We start from the raw sequence: 23,825 nt of genomic DNA, 5'->3' as shown, positions 1-23,825 counted from the left end.
CTATTTCACTCAGGTTGCAGTGGCAGTCCTGAAGGAGTGTTTGCATAAGCTCCTTATGGGTGGCAAAAGAAATGCTTCAGCCCATAAGGATCTCCTGGAACCCCAATTCCCTGGCTACATAGGTACCCCATACTAGTGACTTATAAGGGGGGTCCAGTGTGCCAATCTGAATTGGAATATGGAGTCACTAGACTATAGTGACAAATTTGGTAAACAGAGAGAGCATAAGCACTGGAGTTAGCAGAACGCCAGTGACATAGTCAAGCATACTGACAATGCAGTAAAACACACTGACATATAGACCACAAACTATGAGCACTGGGGCCCCCACTAGCAGAGGCCCAGTGAGACAGTAAAAACACACTGACAAACAGGTCGAAAATTGGGGTAACCATGCTAGAAGAAAGCCACCTTCCTACACAAAGCCACAAGGTCACCCATTGCCGCGACCTATTGGCTTTACCAATGGGTTTTTTTTTACCTTGAAAAGAATAATAAAAGAATGTAGAAGTCACAGTTTTGTCTCTAGAATGTCAGTAGACATGGAAACATATTGCCTGAGGTGAAAAAGCCTATAATCCGCTTTCAACATAATCAAATCTGAAAACTGTGCGATATTCCCGTAAATTACACTTCTAATTTACGCAAAATTAATCATTTTCCTCAGCTTTCCACAAGAGGACACAGCCTCGCCTTTTTGTCATGATGCAACACTTAGGATTGAGTGGAAAGAACATTCTGCATCATCGGCACGCGCCCCTTTGTGAATATAGTGTTGCGCAATTTCTTACTGTTCACACAAGGCTGCGCTTCCCATTTTCACTCAGAACTGAGCTGCTTGACTTTTAGTAAATCCGAGCCATAGTCTCCGGGCACCAGTGGATCATGACTGAACCACAAGCTATAACGGGACTAAGGGCCATATGTACGAACACATTTTCCCATAGACACAGAATGGGCAAAACTGCTTGCTACATCTGGCCCTCAGTTATTGGAGACAGAGAGCCGGGTAGGGGAGACAGATCCGCTGGTAGCAAGAGTCGGTCTGGGGCAGACAATAGGCCCAGGTATCAAGATAAAAGTGGTCCACGTCGGCGAATCGGATAGCTGAAAAAGCGGCCCGCGTTCTGCAAACGGGGGAAGTTTTGAATTTGTAAAGGAAGGCGCACAGGTGTTTTGTAAGACAAGGGAGACTGCATGCTCTGGTGCTTGCTGCACACAATGTGGTGATATCAGGGAAACGACTGTAAAAACTGTCCCTTCAGAACATAAAACAGACCCACAGTAGCCAAAGGAACGACCCACACAATAACCTGTCAGCCCAGCCCCCTGCACTGCCAGGTCGCCCTGTAGACCAGTCTTATCCTGATAGCAGCTAAAGAGAAAGCTGGGGAGACAGATGGTGGTATTAAGAATCTAACTAGGAATAAAGGGGGGGGGGGGTTGGGGAGATGACGCCTCACCTACTAAGCCTGGGGAGACCTCACAGGAAGACGAAAATATTGTAATCCTACAAACCTGATTGTTCCTGTGAGGTCCTGATGGGGGGCTGTGGGTGACACAGGAAACTACCAAGCTTCCCTGTTATTACAGGTCCCAGTGTTTACCCAACATTATTTAGGGTTCTGAACGAGTGACTATTTCATGACAGGCCTCCCTAGTGTTTGTGAGCGGCGGTCGTCTGCAGGTGTCATTTAAAACAGAATGCGCCTTTGCCTGCCTGTCTGGGCACCACAGAAGTTTCCTATCCAGGCAATGGACATCCGCACTTCTGAGAGGCCTGTGGAGGGGGTGACACGCAGCACTTGCTTCCAATGTGGCTGCTGTGAAGGTTCCACACTGCAGATCTCCCCAGCAACAGATCCAACAGGGGCATATAATACTTGGAATACTATATATTGAAATAAAAAAATGTTGTGAATGTCTTTTTTGTACGAGAACGCACAAAAGTGTTAGAGAAGCTGACTTCTGAATTGTGGTGCAGTGCCCTGTAGCAGGAGAGCTATCTTTAAAGTCACCCAACTAAAATCTCTTTATAAACCAGCACATGCATGCTCTCTCGGAAACCTTTATTTGGAGGGACCAGAAAACAGACTCTATTGCAAGTAGACACTGACAGAGGGGCAGTGGGGAAAGAATGTTCATTATTCCCCATGGCCTGTGTTTTTAAAAAAAATCTTTTTGAAGTTCCGTGCAGAAAAATGTTATTTATAGATTTTAAAGAAAAGCTGCCCTATTTCTCAAAGACAAGGAACTTATCAGGCCTCCCAGATGTTAGTTCTGTTGTGTACTTTTTTAACAGAAACAGGAAGGATGTTTCTGATTTTACACAGCGGCACCCACAGAAGCACTCTAAAATGTAGTGGAGAAGTTACAAAGTGATATAAATGTTTAAAAGCAGTCACGGAACCATGGGCCATATGTATGAACACATTTTCCCATAGACATAGAATGGGTAAAAACCTTTGATACATCTGCCCCCCTACTCTTTCGGTACAGCATTGGTCCATACTGAGATGGATAAAGGGCATGCCCTGCCTTCATCCACAGGGGGCTCTACCCATCTTTCAATAGAGGGGACTGGACAATTAAACTTATGGGTCCATTACTGCTCCGACCAGTGTCTCGGGTTGGCAAGCAAAGGCTCACTCCAGCTCAGACCCTCACACAGTAACCAAAAAAATACGCAAAAAAACACAAGAACTTGAAACAGACTTCAAGGCACGTGGTATATCTTGTGTATGAAAAACAAAGAAGAGAAGATAAGGGTGCCGTTAAAGAGGCTTACAGAATTCAGTAAGGGGTGACTGGTGGAAAGGTGGAGGTCCCTCCCTTTGTATGTGTTGTGAGTTAAAGTGCCAGGAATGCATGTTTTATTTCTTTCATAAAGGTTAACATATTAAGTTGTTCACTCTGCTTCTTTGGGTAGTTTTAAGTTGTACACTTTGCTACTTTTCTAATATCATAAAATGTGTGTTTCTTCTCTGGTAAAAGGGGGTTTGAGTTAGATGTTTACCCCATTTTCGATAACCCTCCGGATCGTGGGACATGTAAGGCGGGGATTTCCTACTGTAGATAATGCCAATTTGGCAAACATGGGTGCAATTCTCTCAAATTCTAGAATTGTCTGTAGACATTTCCAAATGACTTCAATTATTGTCTCGGCTGTTGTTGATCGGGAAGTCCGACACAGTGGTCATTCAGAGACACCAGACCCTAGTTGCTTGGGGGATTTCAGAATGTCCTGGCACTTCCTGTGACTTTAGAAGGAATCTTAGAAGGAATCTTTGTAAGAGTCATCAACGAACTCTTGGTTACCAACTACTCAGTCTAATATTAACTTGCCTGGTCTCTCAGTGTCTGGAGAAACATATTGATGCAATATGGACATCTCAGAGGTGCAGGATTTTCTAGTTCATCTCTTTCTTGTGGATTGGGTTTGTCACAGTATCATATATCAGCTTTATCTGCATTCCAGTCTCTAATCATGGGTATACACTTCATAGTCAGAAGGGACATCAGGCAAAAATAAACAATTGTATAGGATGCCCGATTCACAAATACCTCTACTGCTCAAAGTACTTAAAATGATATGTTTTGACACAAACCTCGGCTTAGTTGACTATGTTAGTATGCCTTTTTCTTTCCACAGGGTTTCAGATGTGTGATTTTGTCTTATGAGGAATAATAATACAAAAACCCAATTACCTCTCCTATGTTTATCCATAATCAGGAGACAACGAGTCCCCTCAGAATTATTTAACTTTATCAAGGGGCAGGGTCAACCATCTTCTTATAGGACGTACAGAATCCAGGCTGGAGCAGTATCTTTGAGGATGCATAACTGATATAAACTTTGCCTAACAGAACTGCTCTAAGTATGGAGTTGCCTCTCCATCAATCTACATACTGCCATTTTGTAAATAAACAATAACGATTCACCTCAAATTATATCTGGAAAACATATACTGCATGTAGTGAGTTCACTGCTGTGGACTTTATCTCCTACCATCCAATAGCAAAAAGCACAGATTCTACGCCTTATCACGCATGTACACACCCCACAACAAACTCTCTATGCCAGAGTTACTTGAACGCCCTTCTGGATGATAACGGCCTCTCTGTGTGCTGTGGCCATTGTAAAGAGCTACAAACCCTGCCCTGGTCTAGACAGCTCGAACTAAACCCTAAAATAAAAAATAAAAGTACCTTATCCATTACAAGTTGGCTCAAAACATATTCAGATGGAAGTTGGAGTATATAATAAATACTGACGTATTTAACATAAGCAAATATGGTTATTCCAAGGTAAGGTCATGATGGTGCAGGCAGGAAATTGGTGGAGGAAGAAAGAGAGTACTTTGCATGGGCCAAGGCTCGTCAGTTTAGACATTCCTCCAAGCCACTCAGGGAATCAGGAGCGAAGGATATAAGATTACCTTAAATGAGAGCCTCTATGGACGAATGACAGGGGCTAAAGGAAGGGAGAAGGAAGTTCAGAGAGATTGAATGGGGGAAGTAGTTTCCAGGAATGAGGCGAGGGTACATTAAAGAAACATCAGTAGACTGAAGACATAATAATGCAGAGAAAGGTGAAAATAATACAAAGTAGAGGCCGCAGGAGAGCAATGAAGAGGGGTTGATAGAGAACGATGGCGACCGGGAGAGGAGCAAGCATCTGTACTGGGGACAGATTCCTGGTACAGAGAGAGACAATGGGGAAAGCGGTAACGAAGGAGGATGGATACCTAGTGGACACTGAGGGTGCTAGAAGAGAGACAGAAAGTACGAGTATCGATATCTGTTGGAGACAGGGAGCGGAGTCCAGTGAGTATGGCGCAGACACCTCCTAGAGAAGCAGAGGGGCAGAGACAAGGAGCTATAGAACATGGGGTAGATACATTTTAGAAGCAGAGGAAGAAAGAAAACAAGGTGGAGCCATATGGCGTGGGATAGGCACTGGAGAGGTACAGAGGGAGACAGAGAGGGCAAGCCCTAGCCGATGAGAAAGCTCTGTAGTAGAGAGACAGAGAGGGTGAGCATTCATGAATGAGGAGAGAAATAGAGTACGGGTGAGATATCTGGTAGAAACAGAAGGACACCAGGAATCCAAGCAATAGAATATGTGGACAGAGAATTTGTAAAGCTAGAGGGAATCCGAGAGGAGAACAATAAAGACTATGGGGACAGACAAATGGGAAAGGGAGAGGGAGACCCTGAGGGTAAGTCGTAGAGTATGGGACTGGTTTGAAGGGCTCTCACAGAGAGCGGTAAGTGAAAACGAATTCTTCAAGCCTGCACCGACAGCTGTCATTCACTAAGTTGCTGTCAGAGGTTGCCGCTTCTCCACTCTCAGTGTGAGAAGAAAGAGCATGGCTTTGGGTAGTGAGCAGGAGTCAGCGTGCAGATGGTGGCGTGAGACGGTTGGTAGGACCCAAACACATCATTTTGTGTATAGGAAAGGATGTTGGGAAATGTATTAACAATTGTGGCTATTTGCAAGGGAGTTGTCTTTTATATATTTGATTATGAAATGTATAGGTAATGTTAATGGTGGAGACGGTGGTTGGCTGAGCACCCCATATTTCCCTTAATACTTGGGTGGAGAGGGGTGCATAACGTGAACTGTGGTACAAGTGGGGGCAGAACATTAGATATTCAAATATTTGAGAAGGAGAGGCCTAATATAGAGGAGGGTGGGTACGCAACTGAACTCTAGATTTGTTTTTAATATTTTGGGATAGTGGGGGCTGAAGTTGTGGGATGCAGGATACCAGGTTGTGCATAGCTCCTCCTTGATTCCTCTACCCCTGTGCTGCTCACCAGAGCAGGGTAAGACGAGGAGCTTCATAAATATGATAAAATTCTAGAAGGATAACTATCAATGAAGGGGATATTTTTTTTCCTCTGGGTCCTGAAAGACACCACAGATAACTCGAACTCCACTTCTTGTCTATTTAGTGTCACGCCAAATCCTCCAATGAGGAACATCCTTGTTCTTCCCAGTTACCCATCTAAAATTGCATAGATTTTCCTGGTTGAGGCCAGGGGTTTGCCATTGAGTGTAGAGAAGATACCTGGCAGGGGCTGAGGAGACACGGTCGTCTGTCTTTGAGTGTGGTAGACACCTGGTAGAGGCTATGGGAGAACCAAGGGGTTCTGTTGACCTTATCACAGATACTTGGTAGAGGCAGAGGGAGACCCAGTGGGCTGTCATTGAGTATGGCATAGATACCTCATAGATCCTGGGGAAGAGCCGAGGGGCTGCCATTGAACATAGCATAGATACCTGGTAGGGGCAGAGGGAGACACAAGTGGTGCCATTGAGTATTGCAGTGATACCTGGTGGAGGCTGAGAGAGACCCAAGGGTTTCCCATTGACTTTGTCAGTAATACCTAGAAGAGTCAGATGGAGACACGATAGGTCGCCGTTGAGTATGGCTTAGATTCCTGGTAGATGCTGAAGGAGACTGCAAGAGATACCTAGTAGAGTCAGAGGACAACTGCGAGAGAGAGAGGATCTCGAGGGTTACCATGTGGAGACATATAGAGACTCAGAAAGCATAGTGAATGGGCATAGCTGCCTGGTACAGGGTTGGGAAGACCAACAGGGAGGGCAGTATTTAGGGCTAAGTCCGTGGAAGGGAGTAGAAGCAAGACAACGGAGGGGATAAAGATTCATGGAAGGAACCGAAATAAAGAGATGTGAATGAGACTACACGTTGTGTTTTTTGTCTGTTTGTAAATGTTGCAATAACAGCTGACTACCCTCTAACCATAGGCTCTGGAGCAGAGTGCAGCCTTGTTTAAAGGCCTTCAGTGCTTGTCAGGTTTGGTACACGCTGTACAAATGCAATTACAATACAACACAAATGAGCTCAATTGATTTTTAGCAACACGTTGCAAGGGAGAGACAGGACAACGAGGGAGATGCTGTGATAAAGATGATGGGAAAAGAGGGAGAGAACGGAAGATGAATACTGGGGCGGGAAACGATGGAGGGGACAAGAGCGGGTCACCTTGGCACGCGGACAATGAGCGGCTCAGCATGGCGTTCATCCTCTTCCACATGCTCTCCTTATCTTCCTGCAGCCGCCTGAACTCCAGCCACAGCTCGATCATGCCCAAGTGAAGCCGCGGCACCATCTGCAGGGGGGAAGGACATACACAGAACGTTTCTTTTTAATATATTAAGCATTCCCAGTGCATATATTACAAAAGACAGCGATACACCGTACAACAGGTAAAGGAAAGAAAAACAGTTCCCCGGAATACCAGTAGTACTCCAAGTATCATATCAAGATACACAAACGGGCCCCCGCTGGGAAGGCTGGCATTGAGTACAGTCTGTTCATGCCTTACCCCGGGTAAGTTTCATTGGGCAGGAACGGGAGGTACATAGTCAACAGTGCCCAGAACTCTGGACCTGAGGCTCTTGGTAACTCGCCTGCAGAAGTCTCCAGCCTATCCCCGCAGTACGCAATGTCTTTATGGAGGGCACGTTCCCCCCACCCCAGTGAATAGCCACCCCTCCTTCAGCCAGCGGTAGGCTCCCAGCGACCAGTGTCCTGTGGCAGGTTGCAGGGTTTGACAAATCCTAGAAGACGAGTGCGTGGATCACAAAGGACCGAGTCCATTGTTACCGCGGTGAGTGTCGACGTGACTCGTTCCCAAAATGTATCAATGTTAGCAGATCCCCAGGCCATATGTAGGGAATCTGTTCCCGGTGCCCCGCGCCTTATACCCTTGTCATCGAGTCTCAGCCCATCTTTAAGCAGTCGGAGTGGTGTATAACACATCCTTTGTAGGAACTTTAAATGTATTATTCTAAAGTTGCCATTGGCTGTGAGCTGCCCTTCTAATGAACAGCAACAGGTCCAGTCTGATCTAGTGAGAGGAGGGTCGAATAGGGCATTCCACGTATCCAGGAAAGCACTGGAAGTGTGCAATCCACAGCTTGAGCTGCAGTGTATTCATGAGTAATAAGCCCTTGGCTTGGGGTGGGTGAGTAACGTCTGGAGTGACTGCAGACTGGGGGGGCAGTGCTCACGGGGTGCAGTCCGTAATCTCATATGAGTGAAGTGTAACAGAGGTGAGCACATGGCATGCTGTTGCAGGTCCGTAAACTGTAGAAGGTGGTTATCGGGAAAGGCCGGGGTCTCCCATCATTTAAAACCCAATCTTACATAAGAGGGCCAGGGCTTTTGCTTCCTGTGTAACTGACAGGGCTGGACCGTGGGCGGGAGGAGGGAAGTGGGGGGGGGGGCGTTGCTGGGGCGAACAGTGGGATTTTCCTGCGCGTCCGCCAGGGGTCTGTAGTGTGCAGTGGACAGCGCTAATGCAGTCACGCGTTGCGCCTATTCGCGTACGTGGGAGTGGCATGTGTTAGTGCGTAGGACGCACCTCATCGTTTTCAGTTGCCAAATGTGGCGTACATCGCGCTGGGCGCACCCGGTGGTGTGCGCGTTGTGCCTGTGCGCATAAGCAGTAGAGATGGAAGTCCGCGCATTGAAGCCACCGGGTCGGAGGAAGCGTACGTTGGTTCCAGGCTATTCTCGGTTGTTTCCTCGCCCAGACTAGTGACAGGAGAATGGATTGCAGCGATTAGAAGAAGGCTTGGGTGATGGGCACTGGTTTATTGATAAATAGATAGAGGGATTGGGGCAATACCGCCGTTTTGAGCACCGCTATACGGTCCGCCAAGGACCATAGCAAACGGGACCAGCGTTGTACTGGATCCTCGCGTTTGGAGATGCTCTGCCGTAATTATAGCTGATAACAGAGACACACAGGCAGTTAAAGGGATTTGTTCCTTTTGAGGACGGAGTAGGGGGGAGATTTACAAATATCACAATGTTTGCTATTTATACAAATATGTCCGGAAAAGATGCCTCTTCATAAATCACACGTTATTAGTCTAGTAAGGCATAATGTTTTTACGTGAAAAATGCAACGCATTATTTATAGACCAGGGTCCCGTTTTATGAGTGGCCGGTAAAAAGGCACAATAATGCTAGTTTCCAAGGGCCCAGTATGCACGTGTTGCCAGTTTCAATCTGCCCAGTAAGAGGTATTCCCAGTTTTCCAAGTGATGTCCCAGTGGCCACCATCCATATACGCAGCATTGGTAGTTTTCGCATGTACAAGGGACAAGCAGACTTTGAGGGATCGGTAGACCATGGTGGGATGTAAGTGAGACCAGGCCTGCCCTGAATCATGTGGCAGGTGTGAGCCAGATATCCCCGCGCCCCCTCCATGTAGTAGCCTAACTGGCACATGTGGCGGCCTGCCCAAGGCCTTTCTCTATGTTCTTAACCACTAGCCCGGCAGTGGGGAGCCAGTAGTATAGGGGTGTAGGTGAGGTGATTTACCTCAGCCAAGCTGGGGGTAGTTTAACTTTAACCTTCCTCCTTTTGAGGAGTTTTGACAAAGGCTTACCCCACCCGAAGGCCATGTTATGGGTTTATGTCAAAATATTGATCAATGAAATATCAACCTTTCAGATTTATTGACTCCAAAATATTGTCTTCTGCTATACGGACAATGAACTCATTCAAAAGGAAGTATAGGTTTACTCTTCTACTTACACATGGACTCACCTTGATGATATAGTGCTAGTCGATGTATGCAAAGATGATATTTAAAAACTATATTTAAAACTCGATATTTTGGAATGACACAATAGGCTATTCTCTCTCTGCGAGCAAAAAACCTGCCCCTGGTGTTGATTACCATGAGTCCGTTCCAGGCTTGATAAGCATAGATCCACACACCACAGAGCCTGTCCTCATTAAAATATATTTTATGAATTATATTTCTGTAGCTCTTTTATCCAAAGCCTTGAACGTGTTGGGTACAGAAGCCAAATGAGTAATTGGAAAGACCACTAATAATCACCTAACAATGTATTACAATTGGTTAGACATTTCATGAAGATAGGCCTTCAATATTCTTCTTTATTAAATTAATGTTTCTGGATCATTGATGTGTCCAGGTAGCCTAAACATTGGGTACTAAAAGGGAAAAATATATGTATTAAGGACATTTTAGGCATTAATACAAGCAAAAAGAGTGAAAATGAGAGCATGTGTACGATACGGAGCAGATAAAATTAATAAATTAGCAATAACGTAGCAGAAGAGGGGGTCTAAAAAGTCCAAATGGCATAGATAGGGATTAACTAAAGAACAGACATTTTAAAACAGAAGACAAAGAAATCTGAACCCAAAGCAAAGGGCAAAAGAAACCCCGCTGGGCCAGATGAGGTGAAATGTGTGAAAATAAGTGTAAATAAACTACTTGCACAAACATACTGAGTAGCCTGATGTAGAGCAGCAATATATTTAGGACACTCACATTAAGAGAGCAGTAGTAACTGAGATGGAGTTATAAGTGGAGCAGCGTAACATAACATGTTTTTGTAAAGCGCGTCTTCACCTCTCAGGACCTAGCGGGTGCTTATTAGCTAACTAATGGAATGCTTCCCAATTTATTGCCTTCAGAAGGAAGAAAGGATGCCTGAACCAGCTGGGATTTGAAACTGTGGGATGCAGGCAGGTAAAGGAGTAACTCCATTACTCCATTCAGTCTCAGACCCAGCAGGAAAGAAAACGACTTCCATTTTTTCGGGGTGAAGCATAAGAAAATATGAAGGCAAGAGCGTGTAGCTTAGCATGCATGTGTTATTCTATGTGCATGTGTAGGGTGATATTCTGTCTTTGAAAGAAAATTACATGTTAGGGATTCCAGGTTCACTTTATAACCAGTTCAGCGGTTTCCATTACCTCGGCTTGTGTGCAATCAACAGCGCCAATGGATGTGTTCCTTTGTTAGATGAATGTGTTAACTTCAGTAAATTGTGGTTGATGGTGTTTGATGGGAGACTTTGGAGGTTGTACCAAACCTTTTCTCTGTCTTCTAAGATTGAAGACATGTCATTTTCCCAACAAAAGAGTAGGGCGGTCATCGTTAACGCGTGTTGTTGTGTGTCCTAGAAGCCAATTTATGACATCATTGGAATGAGTAGGAAATAGGTTCTCTGTTCTGTCTGTACTTGTCTGTCCTGTTGTATGACAAGTAGTGCATGGTGTGACAGGAAGAGTGCTGCTATGAGCTCAGTGAATCCCAACTGCGCGGTCTATCTGTGGCGCGATAATGTTGCTATGAGCAAGAGGTTACCAACAACATGGCCTCTCTGTGCTGCTTTTCATGTCTGTGCGCAGGGTCCTGTCTAAGCAGCATTGTGGGATTTCGAGTATGTGTTGCATTGTAAGAGGTTTGTGTTGTTGTGCAGGTACGATAATACCCGACTAAAGGGCACACTGTGCCATGCAGCATGTGTAGGCTGTATCCAGTCTAGTGTGTTATTCAGATCAGCACTTCCACAGAGGTTGGGTGAGTCCGCATGGTTGGAGAAACAAAAATAATTTTTAAAAAACGAATCCGTAAACAGATGTTCACAAAATGGAACGGTGTATTACGGGCAGCTTTGGATGCCTCGCTTGGCAGACAGCCGACACCTCCTTGTCAGTGAGGCTGGTGGCAAAGGGAATATGAATTCATATAATGCACTACACTGTAGGCGGGATTGCTTGCCCGCGCACACCCACTGACATTCCTCACAACACCTCCTCCACCAACATCTGGACTCCATGTCATCCTTGACTCAGACCTTGTATCACCTTGAACCAAAGGAAATGAAAATACTTTTACATGACAGTTGGTGAACCCCACCACTTTTTTCAGTTGCCCTCCAACCCCCGCCTTGTCAGTGGCCCTTCAGACAACCACATTCCTACAGCATATCCCGCCACGAGGCCACTAAAATCCAGGAATAATTCTACTCCGGAGACGATAACACACCTTTTTCCTCACACGAGAGTGAAAGCCGCCCTGACCCCTTCCACAAAAAACAGAGAGTGCAACACCCAAGAGGCCCCAGAAGACAGGCCTTTCATTCACTACTCACAAGTGATTTGTTGGTGATTAAGTGCAATGAAATCAACTCCCTTTCAAACATAGAGCATGTTAGGCCCCGAGTAAAAGTGTATCCGGTCAGTTAGCAGTAAATAAACAGCACCAAAATGCAACATTCTGGGCAAATCAAGTCAACTAATAATGATTGTAGTTGTGAATTTGTCTGACACAAAAATCCACTGTACAGTGGTTTATGTACCTCTTCTAGCTTGCATCTGTAGTTTATTCGCTAACCACATAAATACCGTTTAATGAACAGCATTTGGTGTTGAGATGTGACAATAAACGTTCTCCGCAAAGTGCAGCTAGGAGCTGGCTTGCTTCATCTGACGTGCTCTAAAAGGGACCATCTTCTTACACTGTAGCATGGGAGGGCTTTAGCGTCACTGGTGGCCCCGTGCACTGGTGTTATAAGAACGGACTGCGTGGTGAGATGGGAAGCTTGCTCCTGTGCAGACGAGGGCTTCCACTATCCAGAACGCATGACAGAATGAAAATTAGTTTAGGCTTCAGGTTGTGATTCTTCTGTAATCAACCCAATGCTTCGCCATCTTGGAACGGGCCCGCTTAAAAACCAAAGAGAGGAGGAGAAGCAATTGTCCCCGTCTTAGCTGTTCTGCAATTCCAAGGACTATCACAAGAAGTGATGCAGCGGTATGTTTGGGCGCTCGAACCTTTCGTCTCTCCTCCTCTCCCTCTGCTGACTCCACTCACTCCTTAACACAGGCTCCTTTTAACACCAAGTTTTTGGCTTCAGCTTATGGCAGAAGAGCAGTTGCTGGACGCCCTCATAGCTAATTTACTGTTCTCACGCCTGCGCTAGAACCTTTGGGGAAAGTGCTAGTTTTTCTATTTACTATTTCAGCTTTAATCAGAAGAGGGCATTTGTGGCTTGGGATGTGCACAGTGCACGGCAGTGTAATTAGTGCTTAGTGCTACATCATAAATGGAATGTGTGGGGTTTTCTGCATCCTGTGTGTAGACCATGACTGACTATCCTGATTGCATCAACAGGGTGTCACCCATCGCCCATGACCTGCCACCCTCCAGACCCATGGAGGCCTTGCAGGTTGGAGCAAAGTCTGTGGCACAGAGTCTGGTGGTCAGACAGCTCAACTAGCTCCCGAGTCATTCATGTGTATGACTGACTCAGTCAGCATCTCAATCGCCGAAAAAGTGCAGAGAAGAGTCAGCCATCTGGGACAGACTCATATCCATTCGACTCTGACCCAGCACAGGCGTTTGAAATCTTCCTGTAGTCAACTCTCCCTCTGCTGTTCTGCACCAACACAGTTAGCTGATAGTAGCTCCCTTCCAGGCCCTTTCCTGTGGCTGTCTCCCCGATCTCAATCTCAACCTCACCTCAACCTCACTTACTCTTCATCTCGTTATCATCAATTTACCCTCACTCCAACCTCACAGCGCCCCTTAACTTCTCCGCTACCTAACCTCGCCCCATGGTAATCTCAACCACAGCTCTCAATTCACCTTCACTTCAAACAGTCCTCCACATAATCTCAAACCCAGCTACTCTCATCTAACTCAACTTCACCTCAACCCTTCCACACATCAACTTCACCTAAGCCTTTCTTCATTACGGCCTCATCTAAGCCTCAAGTCCTTCTCCTTAACTGCAACCTCAAACTGACCTTTCCCTTGTCTTAATCTTTTTTTTAACAGCAACCAAAACTCAACTTTTAGTTTGTCTCAATAAAACTTCTAACCTGTCCTCTGCTAACATCATGAGTGCTAGCATATGATAGCTCGGCATGCAATGAAAAACAGATTATTTTGGAATAAAGCCCAAGTTGCACAATAACAGGAAGGAAATGCTCTTCTGAGCTTCAATATCACAAAAGACTAGTCCATTTAAAGGTCAGCATTGAGCTAAAAAGAGGGCAAATTATTTTTGAGCCCGTTTTTTACAAATTGCTAATCATGCATAATGTTTTCAGGAAAAAATCATAAATTGCATAATTTATTACCCTGCCCTTTATCCTGCAGATTACTTTGGGAACTTCTTCAGGATTGCTACGGCAGAGAGGTGACTGGGCTAAAACATGAGCCTTCTACCACAGTGTTCTGGGGCTAGACCTTACTTTTGCACTCAAAACTGAGCACCAAATACATCACTTTAGTACTTGGATACAGGATAGCAAATTTGAGCAGTCGAAGACTAACTGAAGAAGGTGGTGCACAGTAGAAACTCAGTACTAAGTGAGCCACATAATTGTATAATATAGTTACTACAACCAAGGACCCATTGCCCTTTTTGTAAAAACTGTTGTTAAAGGTGTTTTGCCCCCAGGTTAAGTTCCTGCTGCTTGCCCTTCTTGTAGGAAATATTGTTTTGTTCATGGTTCGTGTGAGTCACACCTTCCCGCAACACCGCTCCCTTGGCCTGCATCTTAGGGCCTGATTATGATCTTGATGGAGGGGATTACTCCATCACAAACGTAACGGATATCCCGCCTGCCATATTACAAGTTCCATTATATCCTATGGAACGTGTAATATGGCAGACACAACATCCGTCATTTTTGTGTTGGAGAAATCCCCTCACCAAGGTCGTAATGAGGCCTTCGGTCTCTGGCTGACTTTTGCCAGCTATGGGGGGACAGCTGCATGACTCCCAGTGAAGTGCGATCTTGTACAGCCCACCAGGAATGATCATTCTGACTCGGCCCTCCCCTGCTGCTGACTCTTCCCTACTTCTTGAGTTCAATTGTGCACCCCAGCTAAGGAGGCAGGGCGGAGTGCACACAGGTGAGGAGATGGCTGCATTCTGCTGGTGCTGCTCAGAGTTGAGTGGTTCTACTCTTATGGTTTTTCCTCAGGTCAAAACACAAACCTAGCACTGCCAAGCGAAGACTTCAGTCCAGATAGCAACAATGAGCAAGATGAAATCTCGATATAGTGCAACCTTCTCATAGCTCCTTGACTACTTTTGTATGATCACTGAAAGGTGATCATAATTCTGTAGGCACCACTCAGACACAGGTGTTTCGTCTTCTCTGAAACTGGCGAGTGCAGCTGCAATCTACCTTAGGGAAAATCCACCACAGGCCCTTCTAAGCATGCGTCAGGGGCTCCAGGGGTTCAGGGTGTCACCACATGGCCTGGCTGTGCAAACTATTCCCTGCTTGCAGTGGACTTTTTATCATTTTTAGGTCTTTTCTACACAGCTCATGCACTGTGCTGCGAGATGCATTGTTCACAGTTGTGGAATTACAACCATCCCGAAGCATACCATTAGTTGTTTTCATTGTCACTCTTACTTTAAACTTTTTGATTGCTTAGGTCCCATGGGCTTCCCTTCTATTCTTGTGTTAGCTCCACCCTGGAGCATGGACCAAGTACATGTATTCTTTATGGTCTATGTTCTTCACTGTCTTTTTGCAGCACATTATTTTTTTATTTTATAAGCATTTCAGTATTATTCCTGCAGTGCAATGTGCTTTCCTAGTTTAAACACAAGCATGCAGCTTCTGTTTTTTTACCCTGCCTGCTGTCTTTATTGACACATTAATTACACCCACGGCTGTATTAATCTACGTCACTCTACACCACTCCACTCTACACCACTCCGCTCTGCGCTACACAGAGGTGTAATGAAACTTGAGGGGTCTCCCCTGCAAAGTACATGGAGGGGCACCTTCCTTCCCCCCAGGCTCAGTTTGGAGCTCTAAGACCAGTGCAGGCTGTGCTGAGTGGGCCCTCTAGAGCTCAGGTCACCCTGCACCAAGGGGGCTGCGGGGGCAATGTTATGCCACTGGTGCTACACCACCCTGTGCCACTCCACTTTGCACAAGTCTATGCCATTCCACTCTACTCTATGCCACTGCACCCCACGGTATGTCACTCCACTCTATGCCATTCCACACAACTCAACTTTACACCACTCAACTCTAATCACTCTATAACACTCTACTCCATACCACTACACACACTGCCAGTCTACAACACTCCATTCCATTCTACGCTAATCTCTTATATGCTACTCTCCTCTATGCCACTATAGGCCATTCTAATCTATGCCACTCCTTTACACTCAGCACCCCTCTGTGTCATTTCACTCTACTTCACTCTATTACACTCTACACCACCCTGCTCTATGCCACTCCCTTCCACACAATACCACTCTGCTCTACACCATCCAGTCTATTCTACTCTACGTCACTCCAATCCATGCCACTCTATTCCACTCCACCCTACTCTGGGGTACGCCACAGCACCCTACACCACTCTACGCCACGCCAGTCCATTCCCTCTACTCCACTCTCTTCTTTGCCACTCTACTCCACGCCACTAACTTTAAGCCATGCAGAACAGCAGCCATGCAGCTGTACCATACGGCTAAAAGACATTTGCAACACCAACAGCTCTCACATAGGCGAGACCTACTGGCTTTGCCATTGCTTGTTATAATTCCTCCCACATTAAGACCTAAATTCTAACTTAATGAACAAGAGATCATTTTTAGAATGACTTTAACCCTTATTTTCACATTTCTTTTTCTTCTTCGACTCTCTCCTCTATCCAGTTTCCCAAATTTGTACGCAAAGCCCATAAAATGCCTAAGTGACAACAACATAAAATAAATAAAAAGATAAATGCTTCATTTGTTTGAAATCCTTTAGAGGGAGATCTTATTTGTTTTGATGTCAGATGGCTATCTGAGGTCACAAGGATGAAACAAATAAGAGATGTAAATAGGCTGCATTGTGTGGTAAATAGCACACAGTTTGCTGTGGTTGTTAAGAATCCCACCATCCTGCTGCCTGTCGGCTTTTACACCATGTCTGAAAGCTCTGAAGCGGCTGCCCACCATTCAAGGTCAGACTGGGACAGAACATAGGTATGGGCGCAAAAATAAATGTGACTCACAGCAAATCAGATAGCTAAAAAAGTTGGCCACACTTAGAAATCGGAGCAGTGTTTAACTTGTAAAGACATGCGTAATGGTTTGGGGAGACTGCATGGATTTGTGCTTGCTGCAGGCAGTGCTTATGATAATATCAGGGAAATCAACAGTAAAAACTGGCCCAAGACATAAGACAGGCCCACAAACAGAGAACAAGCATTGGCAAAGCCAAGAGGTCTCACCTATTCAAGTATATTGGCTTTGGCAATGTGTTTTGCCATGTTGTACACTAGTGTGGTTGCTGTTCAGCATGGCTAAAAGTTGGTGGTGTGGAGTGTCATATAGTAGAGTGTCGCAGAGTGGATTTGTTGGTGCAGAGTGGAGTAGGGGGAGCAGAGTGTCATAGAGGTGAGTAGAGTTCAGTGGTTCAGTGGAAGAGAGCGTCACCGAACGCACATTGTTTTGGTTTGGAGTGGAGCTGATTCTGGAGTGGGGCACATTGTTTAGGACTGGAGTAGGGGAGATTGTTTTGAATTGGAATGGGACAGGTTGTTTTGGACTGGAGTGGTGCAGAATGGAGTAGGAGCAGATTGTTTTGCATTGGAGGGGGCAGATTGTTTTGGATAGGATAGGGGCAATTTGGTTTTGACTGGAAAGGAGCAGATAGTTTTGAATTGGAGTGGTGCAGACTGGAGTGGGGCATCTTATTTAGGATTAGAGTTGGGCAGACTGGAGTGGGGCAGATGGTTTTGGATTGGAGTGAGGCATATTGGAGTGGGTCAGATTGGTTTGGATTGGAGTGAGGCAGATTATTTTAGAGTGAGGCAGATTCATCTGGACTGGAGGGGGCAGATAGGAGTAAAAAATATTGTTTTGGATTGGAGCGTGCAGGTTGTTTTGGAGTGGCGCAGATTGTTTTAGATTGGAGTGGGGCAGGTTGTTTTAGATTGGAGTAGGGCAGATTGTTTTGGATAGGGCAGATTGTTTTGGATTGGAGTGGGGCAGATTGTTCTGGGTTGAGTAGAGTAGATTGTTTTGGGTTGGACAAGGGCACATATTGGAGTGGGGAAGATTGTTTTGGATTGGAGCAGGGCTTATTGTTTTGAATTGGAGCTGGGCAGATTGTTTTAGATTGGAGTGGGGCAGATTCGTGTGTCACTTTGTTTTGGATTGGAGTGGGGCAGATTGTTTTGGATTGAAGTAGGGCAGATTGTTTTGGAGCAGATTATTTTGGATTGCAGTGGGGCAGATTGGAGTGTGGTGTGTTGCGAGGATTGGAGTGGGATGGGTTGGGTGAGTGGTATGGATTGGAGTTGGGTGAACTGGAGTGGGGTGGATTGGATTGGTCTGGGGTGGATTGATGTGGGGTGAGGTGGGGTGAATTTGCGTTTATTAAAGTGGGATGGACTGGGGTGTACCTCACAGTTATGTGTTAAAACATAGTTTCAGAAGTTACACATAAGAAAGAAATAATGCTGCTTTGCAATGTTTAGAACAAGATAACCCTCATCATTTGAGAACAGTGCCCACCATCAAAAAGAAAACAAAACATGAGTGCAAAGTAAGAAAAGAAGACCTGGCAAAATAAAAGAAAGTTAACCATAGAAAATAAAACTTTGCAATTTGGTTTATCCTCTGGGCATGTTTTTGCCAGTCACACGCCTTCTGATTGCATGGCACTAAAAGTTAACAAGCATTTGTAATGCAATGGGTCTTGCATATTTCGAACATGTTAATTGTCATCTGTTGACAACCACGCCCACGAGCAAAAACAAAAGAAAATACAAAAAGAAACAGAAAAGACGACTTGGCAAAATAAAATAAAGTTAGCAGGCATGTTTTTGCCAATCACAAACCTTCTGTTTGTGGGGCACTCGAAGTTAAAAAAACAACCAATAGTACCAGGCCTTCTGGCACTGCCAGACTGCCTGATAGGCCAGTATGAGCCGGTGGTCAATGTCATGTGGGATCTTTGCAAAACACAAAAAACAGCTGTGTGTACCATCTAGATAAGTTCTAAATGCCCTGCCTCTGTGACAACTAGAAACGTTATTATATCTACAGTGTAATGCTAAATGAGACACAACTGATTACTATCCCTCTATTTCCTACCATCAACTTTCCTCTTCCTCCATATGTGCTTTTCCCTCACCACTAGTTCTCCTCCCAACCTTTCTTGATCAGTGCTTGAAATGGAGAAATAGAAGTGCAGGTACTCTGAACCAGAGTACCTGCTTACTTCTGGGAAGTGCTGGTACTCTCCAATTAGAATTTTTCTTGAGAAGTGCAGGTATGCCTTCCTCTAAAAATGAAAAAGTGCTGGTACTCAGTAAAGGACAGTCCCGCCCATTTACAGCACTGTTCTTTGTCATTTTCATCAGTGTTTCCCCTCCAGTCATCATCCTCCTTTTCTGATCAGTATATCTGTATCAACTAGAAGCAAACCTGTTTGTTGAGATCTGCAAATTATCCAACAGCTGGTGGATTTTGTGGCAAGTGCAGTAAATCCATAATTATGTGGTAAACACCACCGTTGCAAAAGCTCATTCTTTTATTGTTCCTGGTCTTAGCTGCCTCTAGCGCTTGTCTGTCTGCCACTGCTCGGTGGAATAGGTGTTTAACTTGTGGAATGTTACTGTGACACACTACACCCGGAGTCAGTCACTTCAGGGGGAGGAAGAACCGGATCTGAGGGCTTCCTACATTCTAGTGTGGCCTGCGTTTGTCCCTGGGGCTACTTAAATGGACAGTCCAGTGAAGAGAGGAAAAAACACCGTTTTCTTTTCCCAGCCCTACATCTCTAACAATCTCCACCAATAGGCATTCTAGAATGTTCCCCTTGTTTGATGATCTCTCTATGGGTTTTGAGACCTATTGTGACATCATTCACTCGACGCCCCCTTTAGTAAAGAAATTACTAACATGAACTTGAGAGTCTGCATTCCTACACTGTTTTCCAGTCTGTTCAAGCAGGCCCTGCTCGTTGGGTATTAAGACTTGTTGATATATGTCAGGGTCTCCGCCAGTGTGGTCTCCCCCAAGACCTGTCAACCCATCCTCTATAAGTAATGTTCCCCAACAAATGCTTTCGTTGAGCACGTGTGAGTGATCCTTTGGGTGTATTGGTTTTCAGGTGGATTGGGGAGAGTCAAAGAGCGGGCAGAGGCACTATAAGGTGTGGGCAAAGCTGACAATCGTCCTTAACCCCTCCTTCCAAGAGGCCCCTGGGAAAGTGAACTTTTTTACAATTTCACATCTGTCTCTCTATCTCAAACTTTAATATATAATTCATTATTGTTTGAGTGGGCCGTGAATTAGCAGGAATTGGGTAATAAAATTCAAAGCTATTCTGCACAGGGAACCCAAAGATATTTCTTGCTCTAATAAGACACTGAAAGCAGGCAAAGCAGCCATAAGGGAAGCCACAATCAAACTCCTTGTGGGAGTCAAAGATCCCTAGGAGGTAATATCTCAGAGCAGCCAAAAAGGGGGTGACTCGGGAGAGTTGTAACGGGAAGGTGGAAGTCACAGAATAGCCACGGAGCAGACAGAGGGACCACAAAATAAAACATAGAGCAGCTTTACTGGGAATCCCCAGGGCAGAAGAGCCATAGAAATGGCTGCCAAGTTCTGTCAGTGGCATAACAAAGGCCCCCGCATCCCGGTGGGGGGACATTTAAAGGGGAGCCCTAAGGACAGTGCCTTCATCTGAGAGCTCCTGAGTGAGTTCCGATGGGAGAGGGCCATCCATGTACTTTGCAGGGGTGGGGGCTCACCTGTCGTTACGCCACTGAGTTCTGTGGGCCCGTGGGGCTTGGAACCAGCGGTATTTGTCCTGAGGGGCCACGTATGTACAGGAAGAGTGCATGAGCTGCGGGGCAGTTCAGAACCGTGTCGCCAGGGTGCAGAGGGGGAAGTGTGTGTGAACGGAAGGGACAGGTAGAAGAGACCGCAACGTGTGAGCAGAGGTGCAACGTGTACCGGTGGCGCCTCGAGCAGCAGTGGAGGAAAGTCGAGGAACAAATGGACAATTCAGCGCAGTCACAAGTAGAGGTAAGTCGGATCGAGGCACCCAAGGAAGGCACGTCAGCTAAACAGGACACAGAGGAGTGACAGGCAAGGGGACGCGTGGAGAAGACATGGAAGAAAGTTATAGAGTAGCAAGAGACGCAGAGAAGCCACTAAGGAATGTCACGGGGGAGCCGCATACTGGGGGATACCAGGAGCAGCCTCCGATAGAACTATTACTTATCAAACAATTGGCGTGCGGAGGTTTCTATTTCCAGTGTTACACAGTGCGAACCCGGCCCGTGGGCACGGGGGCGCTTTAGACGAGCACCAGATTAAATTACGCAAGGTCACTGATTTTTATTTTTTGGCACAAAGAACATAAGTGATTTGCCCAGAATTCATCGGATGTCGAGCCGACGCCGGAACTTCAACCTGGTTCCTCAAGTCCAAAGTCAGCAGCTCAAGCCGATAGTCCACGTCTCCTCACAGGGCCGCAGTTGAAAGTCAAGGACCAAGGCACAAACTGGGACCACGCAGGGATGCCACAGACACGACACAGATACGTCACACCGCAGCGACAATGAGAAGGTACAGAGCAGGCACACAGACATTCTCAAACATGGGGCGTCAGCTCACACCTAGGCCTGGCTTTTCTCACCTGGTTGATTTGCTCCCTCTGCCAAGGCAGGAAGCTCTTCCTGTTGAGGAGCTGCACCGCTCTCTCCATGTCCCTCTGAATGTCGTCCAGGGAGGCCTCCTGGTACTTGTGGGCCAGGCCCCCCGTCCCGGAACAACCACCACATAGAAGGCCGAGAGCCAGGCACCACAGAGCACCCCTCAGCCCTCCCAGGGACATGGTGTGGGCACAGGACCTGTGACCGGTGCAGGAAGACTCTTTGTGGAAGCCAGACAGAGGGTAGCGTGCACACAGGGCTGCTTGGCGCTACATTCTGTGGACCCAGACCTGCCTTTGTGAACACGAAGACGGGCGCACCATCCGTGAATGGTGGTGGGTGTGGGAAGTGCTGGGGTGTCCGGTGCCACACACGGCGCAACCCGAGCCCAGCTGTGGGGAGGTAGAGTTAATGTGTGTTTAGATAGCAGCCCTGGGGGCGGAGCCGGGGGCTGGGGACTGACTGACCGTGTGTGCAGTGCGAGGCAATCTGCATGCGGGGAACACCTGGGAGGCATGGAGGCTGAAAGGGAGCACTTAGGCTGTGTGCACAACGGAGAGATAGAGGCCGAACGGGAGCAGCGAGGCTGTGTGCACAGAGCACCTTGGAGGGATGGGGGCCGCACATGGAGGCTGCGTGCACAGAACAGGGACAGAGGCTCGAACAAAAAAAGTGAGGCTGTGTGCACTGAGCACAAGTGAGGGATGGAAGCTGAACGGAGCAGTGAGGCTGTGCGCACAATGCACATAGGAGGGATAGAGGCCGAACACGAAGAGTGAGGCTGTGTGCATAGAGCACACAGGAGGGATAGAGACTGAACACGAAGAGTGAGGCTGTGTGCACAATACACATGGAAGGGATAGAGGCTGAACACGAAAAGTGAGGCTGTGTGCATAGAGCACACAGGAGGGATAGAGACTGAACACGAAGAGTGAGGCTGTGTGCACAATACACATGGAAGGGATAGAGGCTGAACACAAAGAGTGAGGCTGTGTGCATAGAGCACACAGAAGTGATAGAGGCTGAACATGAAGATTGAGGCTTGTGCACAGAGCAGACATGAGGGATGGATGCTGAATGGGAGCAGTGAGGCTGTGTGCACAGAGCACAAGTGAGGGATGACGGTTGAACGGAGCAGTGAGGCTGTGTGCACAATGCACCTGGGAAGGATAGAGGTCGAACACCAAGAGTGAGGCTGTGTGCATAGAGAACACGGAGGGATAGAGGCTGAACACGAATAGTGAGGCTGTGTGCACAGAGCGCCTGTGAGGAATGGAGGCTGAACACGAAGAGTGAGGCTGTGTGCACAGAGCACACATGAGGTATGGATGCTGAACGGGAGCAGTGAGGCTGTGTGCACAGGGCACAAGTGAGGGATAGAGGCTGAACACGAAGAGTGAGGCTGTGTGCACAGAGCACACAGGAGGGATAGAGGCTGAACACGAAGAGTGAGGCTGTGTGCACAGAGCACACTTGAGGTAGGGATGCTGAACGGGAGCAGTGAGGCTGTGTGCACAGAGCGTCTGGGAGGGATAGAGGCCGAACACGAAGAGTGAGGCTGTGTGCACAGAGCACCTGGGAGGGATGGAGGCTGAACACAAGGAGTGAGGCTATGTGCACAGAACACCTGGGAGGGATGGGGGCTGAACACAAAGAGTGAGGCTGTGTGCACAGAGCACATGGGAGGGATGGAGGCTGAACACATAGATTGAGGCTATGTGCACAGAGCACCTGGGAGGGATGGGGGCCGAACACACAAAGTGTGAGACTGTGTGCACTGTGCACATGGGAGGGATGGAGGCTGAACAGGAGCAGTGAGGCTTTGTGCACAGTGCACATGAGAGAGATAGAGGCCGAACACGAAGAGTGACGCTGTGTGCACCGAGCACACAGAAGGGAAAGAGGCTGAACATGAAAAAGGAGGCTGTGTGCACAGAGCACACATGGGGGTTGGAGGCTGAACTGGAGCACTGAGACTGTGTGCACAATGCACATGGGAGATATAGAGGCTGAACACGAAGAGTGAGGTTGTGTGCACAGAGCATGTGGAGGGATTGTAGGAAAGTACCATCTTTCTTGGCATGTTAACCCCATTTTTACCTGTATGTCAGTATGTGTTTGCCTGTCTCAATGGGATCCTGCTGGTCAGGACCCCAGTGCTCATAGTTTATGGCCTAATGTATGTGTCTGTATAGTGCTTAACTGTCACCGTGGCTCTGCTAATCAGAACCTCAGTGCTTATGCTCTCTCTGCTTTTACATTTGTCACTATAGACTAGTCACTTCATTTACAAATTTCAA

At 46.7% G+C, this 23,825-nt stretch overlaps 1 protein-coding gene and 1 long non-coding RNA gene across 3 annotated transcripts in view; one reads left to right on the top strand and one right to left on the bottom strand.

Moving 5' to 3' along the window:
* The window catches only part of LOC138261475 (uncharacterized), a 71,784-nt gene that overhangs the window by 11,110 nt on the left and 36,849 nt on the right, over nucleotides 1-23,825 (bottom strand). Inside the window, exons 1-2 of one of the 2 annotated variants that reach the window (XM_069210442.1) lie at nucleotides 21,510-21,907; nucleotides 7,020-7,146 (exon numbers count right to left, since the gene is read on the bottom strand). In XM_069210442.1, the coding sequence (XP_069066543.1) occupies nucleotides 7,020-7,146; nucleotides 21,510-21,707 (325 nt within the window). In that variant the 5' untranslated portion in view covers nucleotides 21,708-21,907. Of the gene's footprint in view, nucleotides 1-7,019; nucleotides 7,147-21,509; nucleotides 21,908-23,825 lie in introns of those variants that run through there. The other variant, XM_069210444.1, reaches the window with a different exon arrangement.
* LOC138261476 (uncharacterized) overlaps nucleotides 7,425-23,825 on the top strand; it is an 87,618-nt gene continuing 71,217 nt past the window's right edge. The window contains exon 1 of the long non-coding RNA XR_011199100.1: nucleotides 7,425-7,647. This is a non-coding gene — a long non-coding RNA (uncharacterized lncRNA). The remainder of the gene's footprint in view (nucleotides 7,648-23,825) is intronic.

Source organism: Pleurodeles waltl, chromosome 10 (genome assembly GCF_031143425.1).
Source record: "Pleurodeles waltl isolate 20211129_DDA chromosome 10, aPleWal1.hap1.20221129, whole genome shotgun sequence".
In the NCBI taxonomy this organism is placed as follows: Eukaryota; Metazoa; Chordata; class Amphibia; order Caudata; family Salamandridae; genus Pleurodeles; species Pleurodeles waltl.
This window is presented reverse-complemented; position numbering and strand designations above follow the sequence as displayed.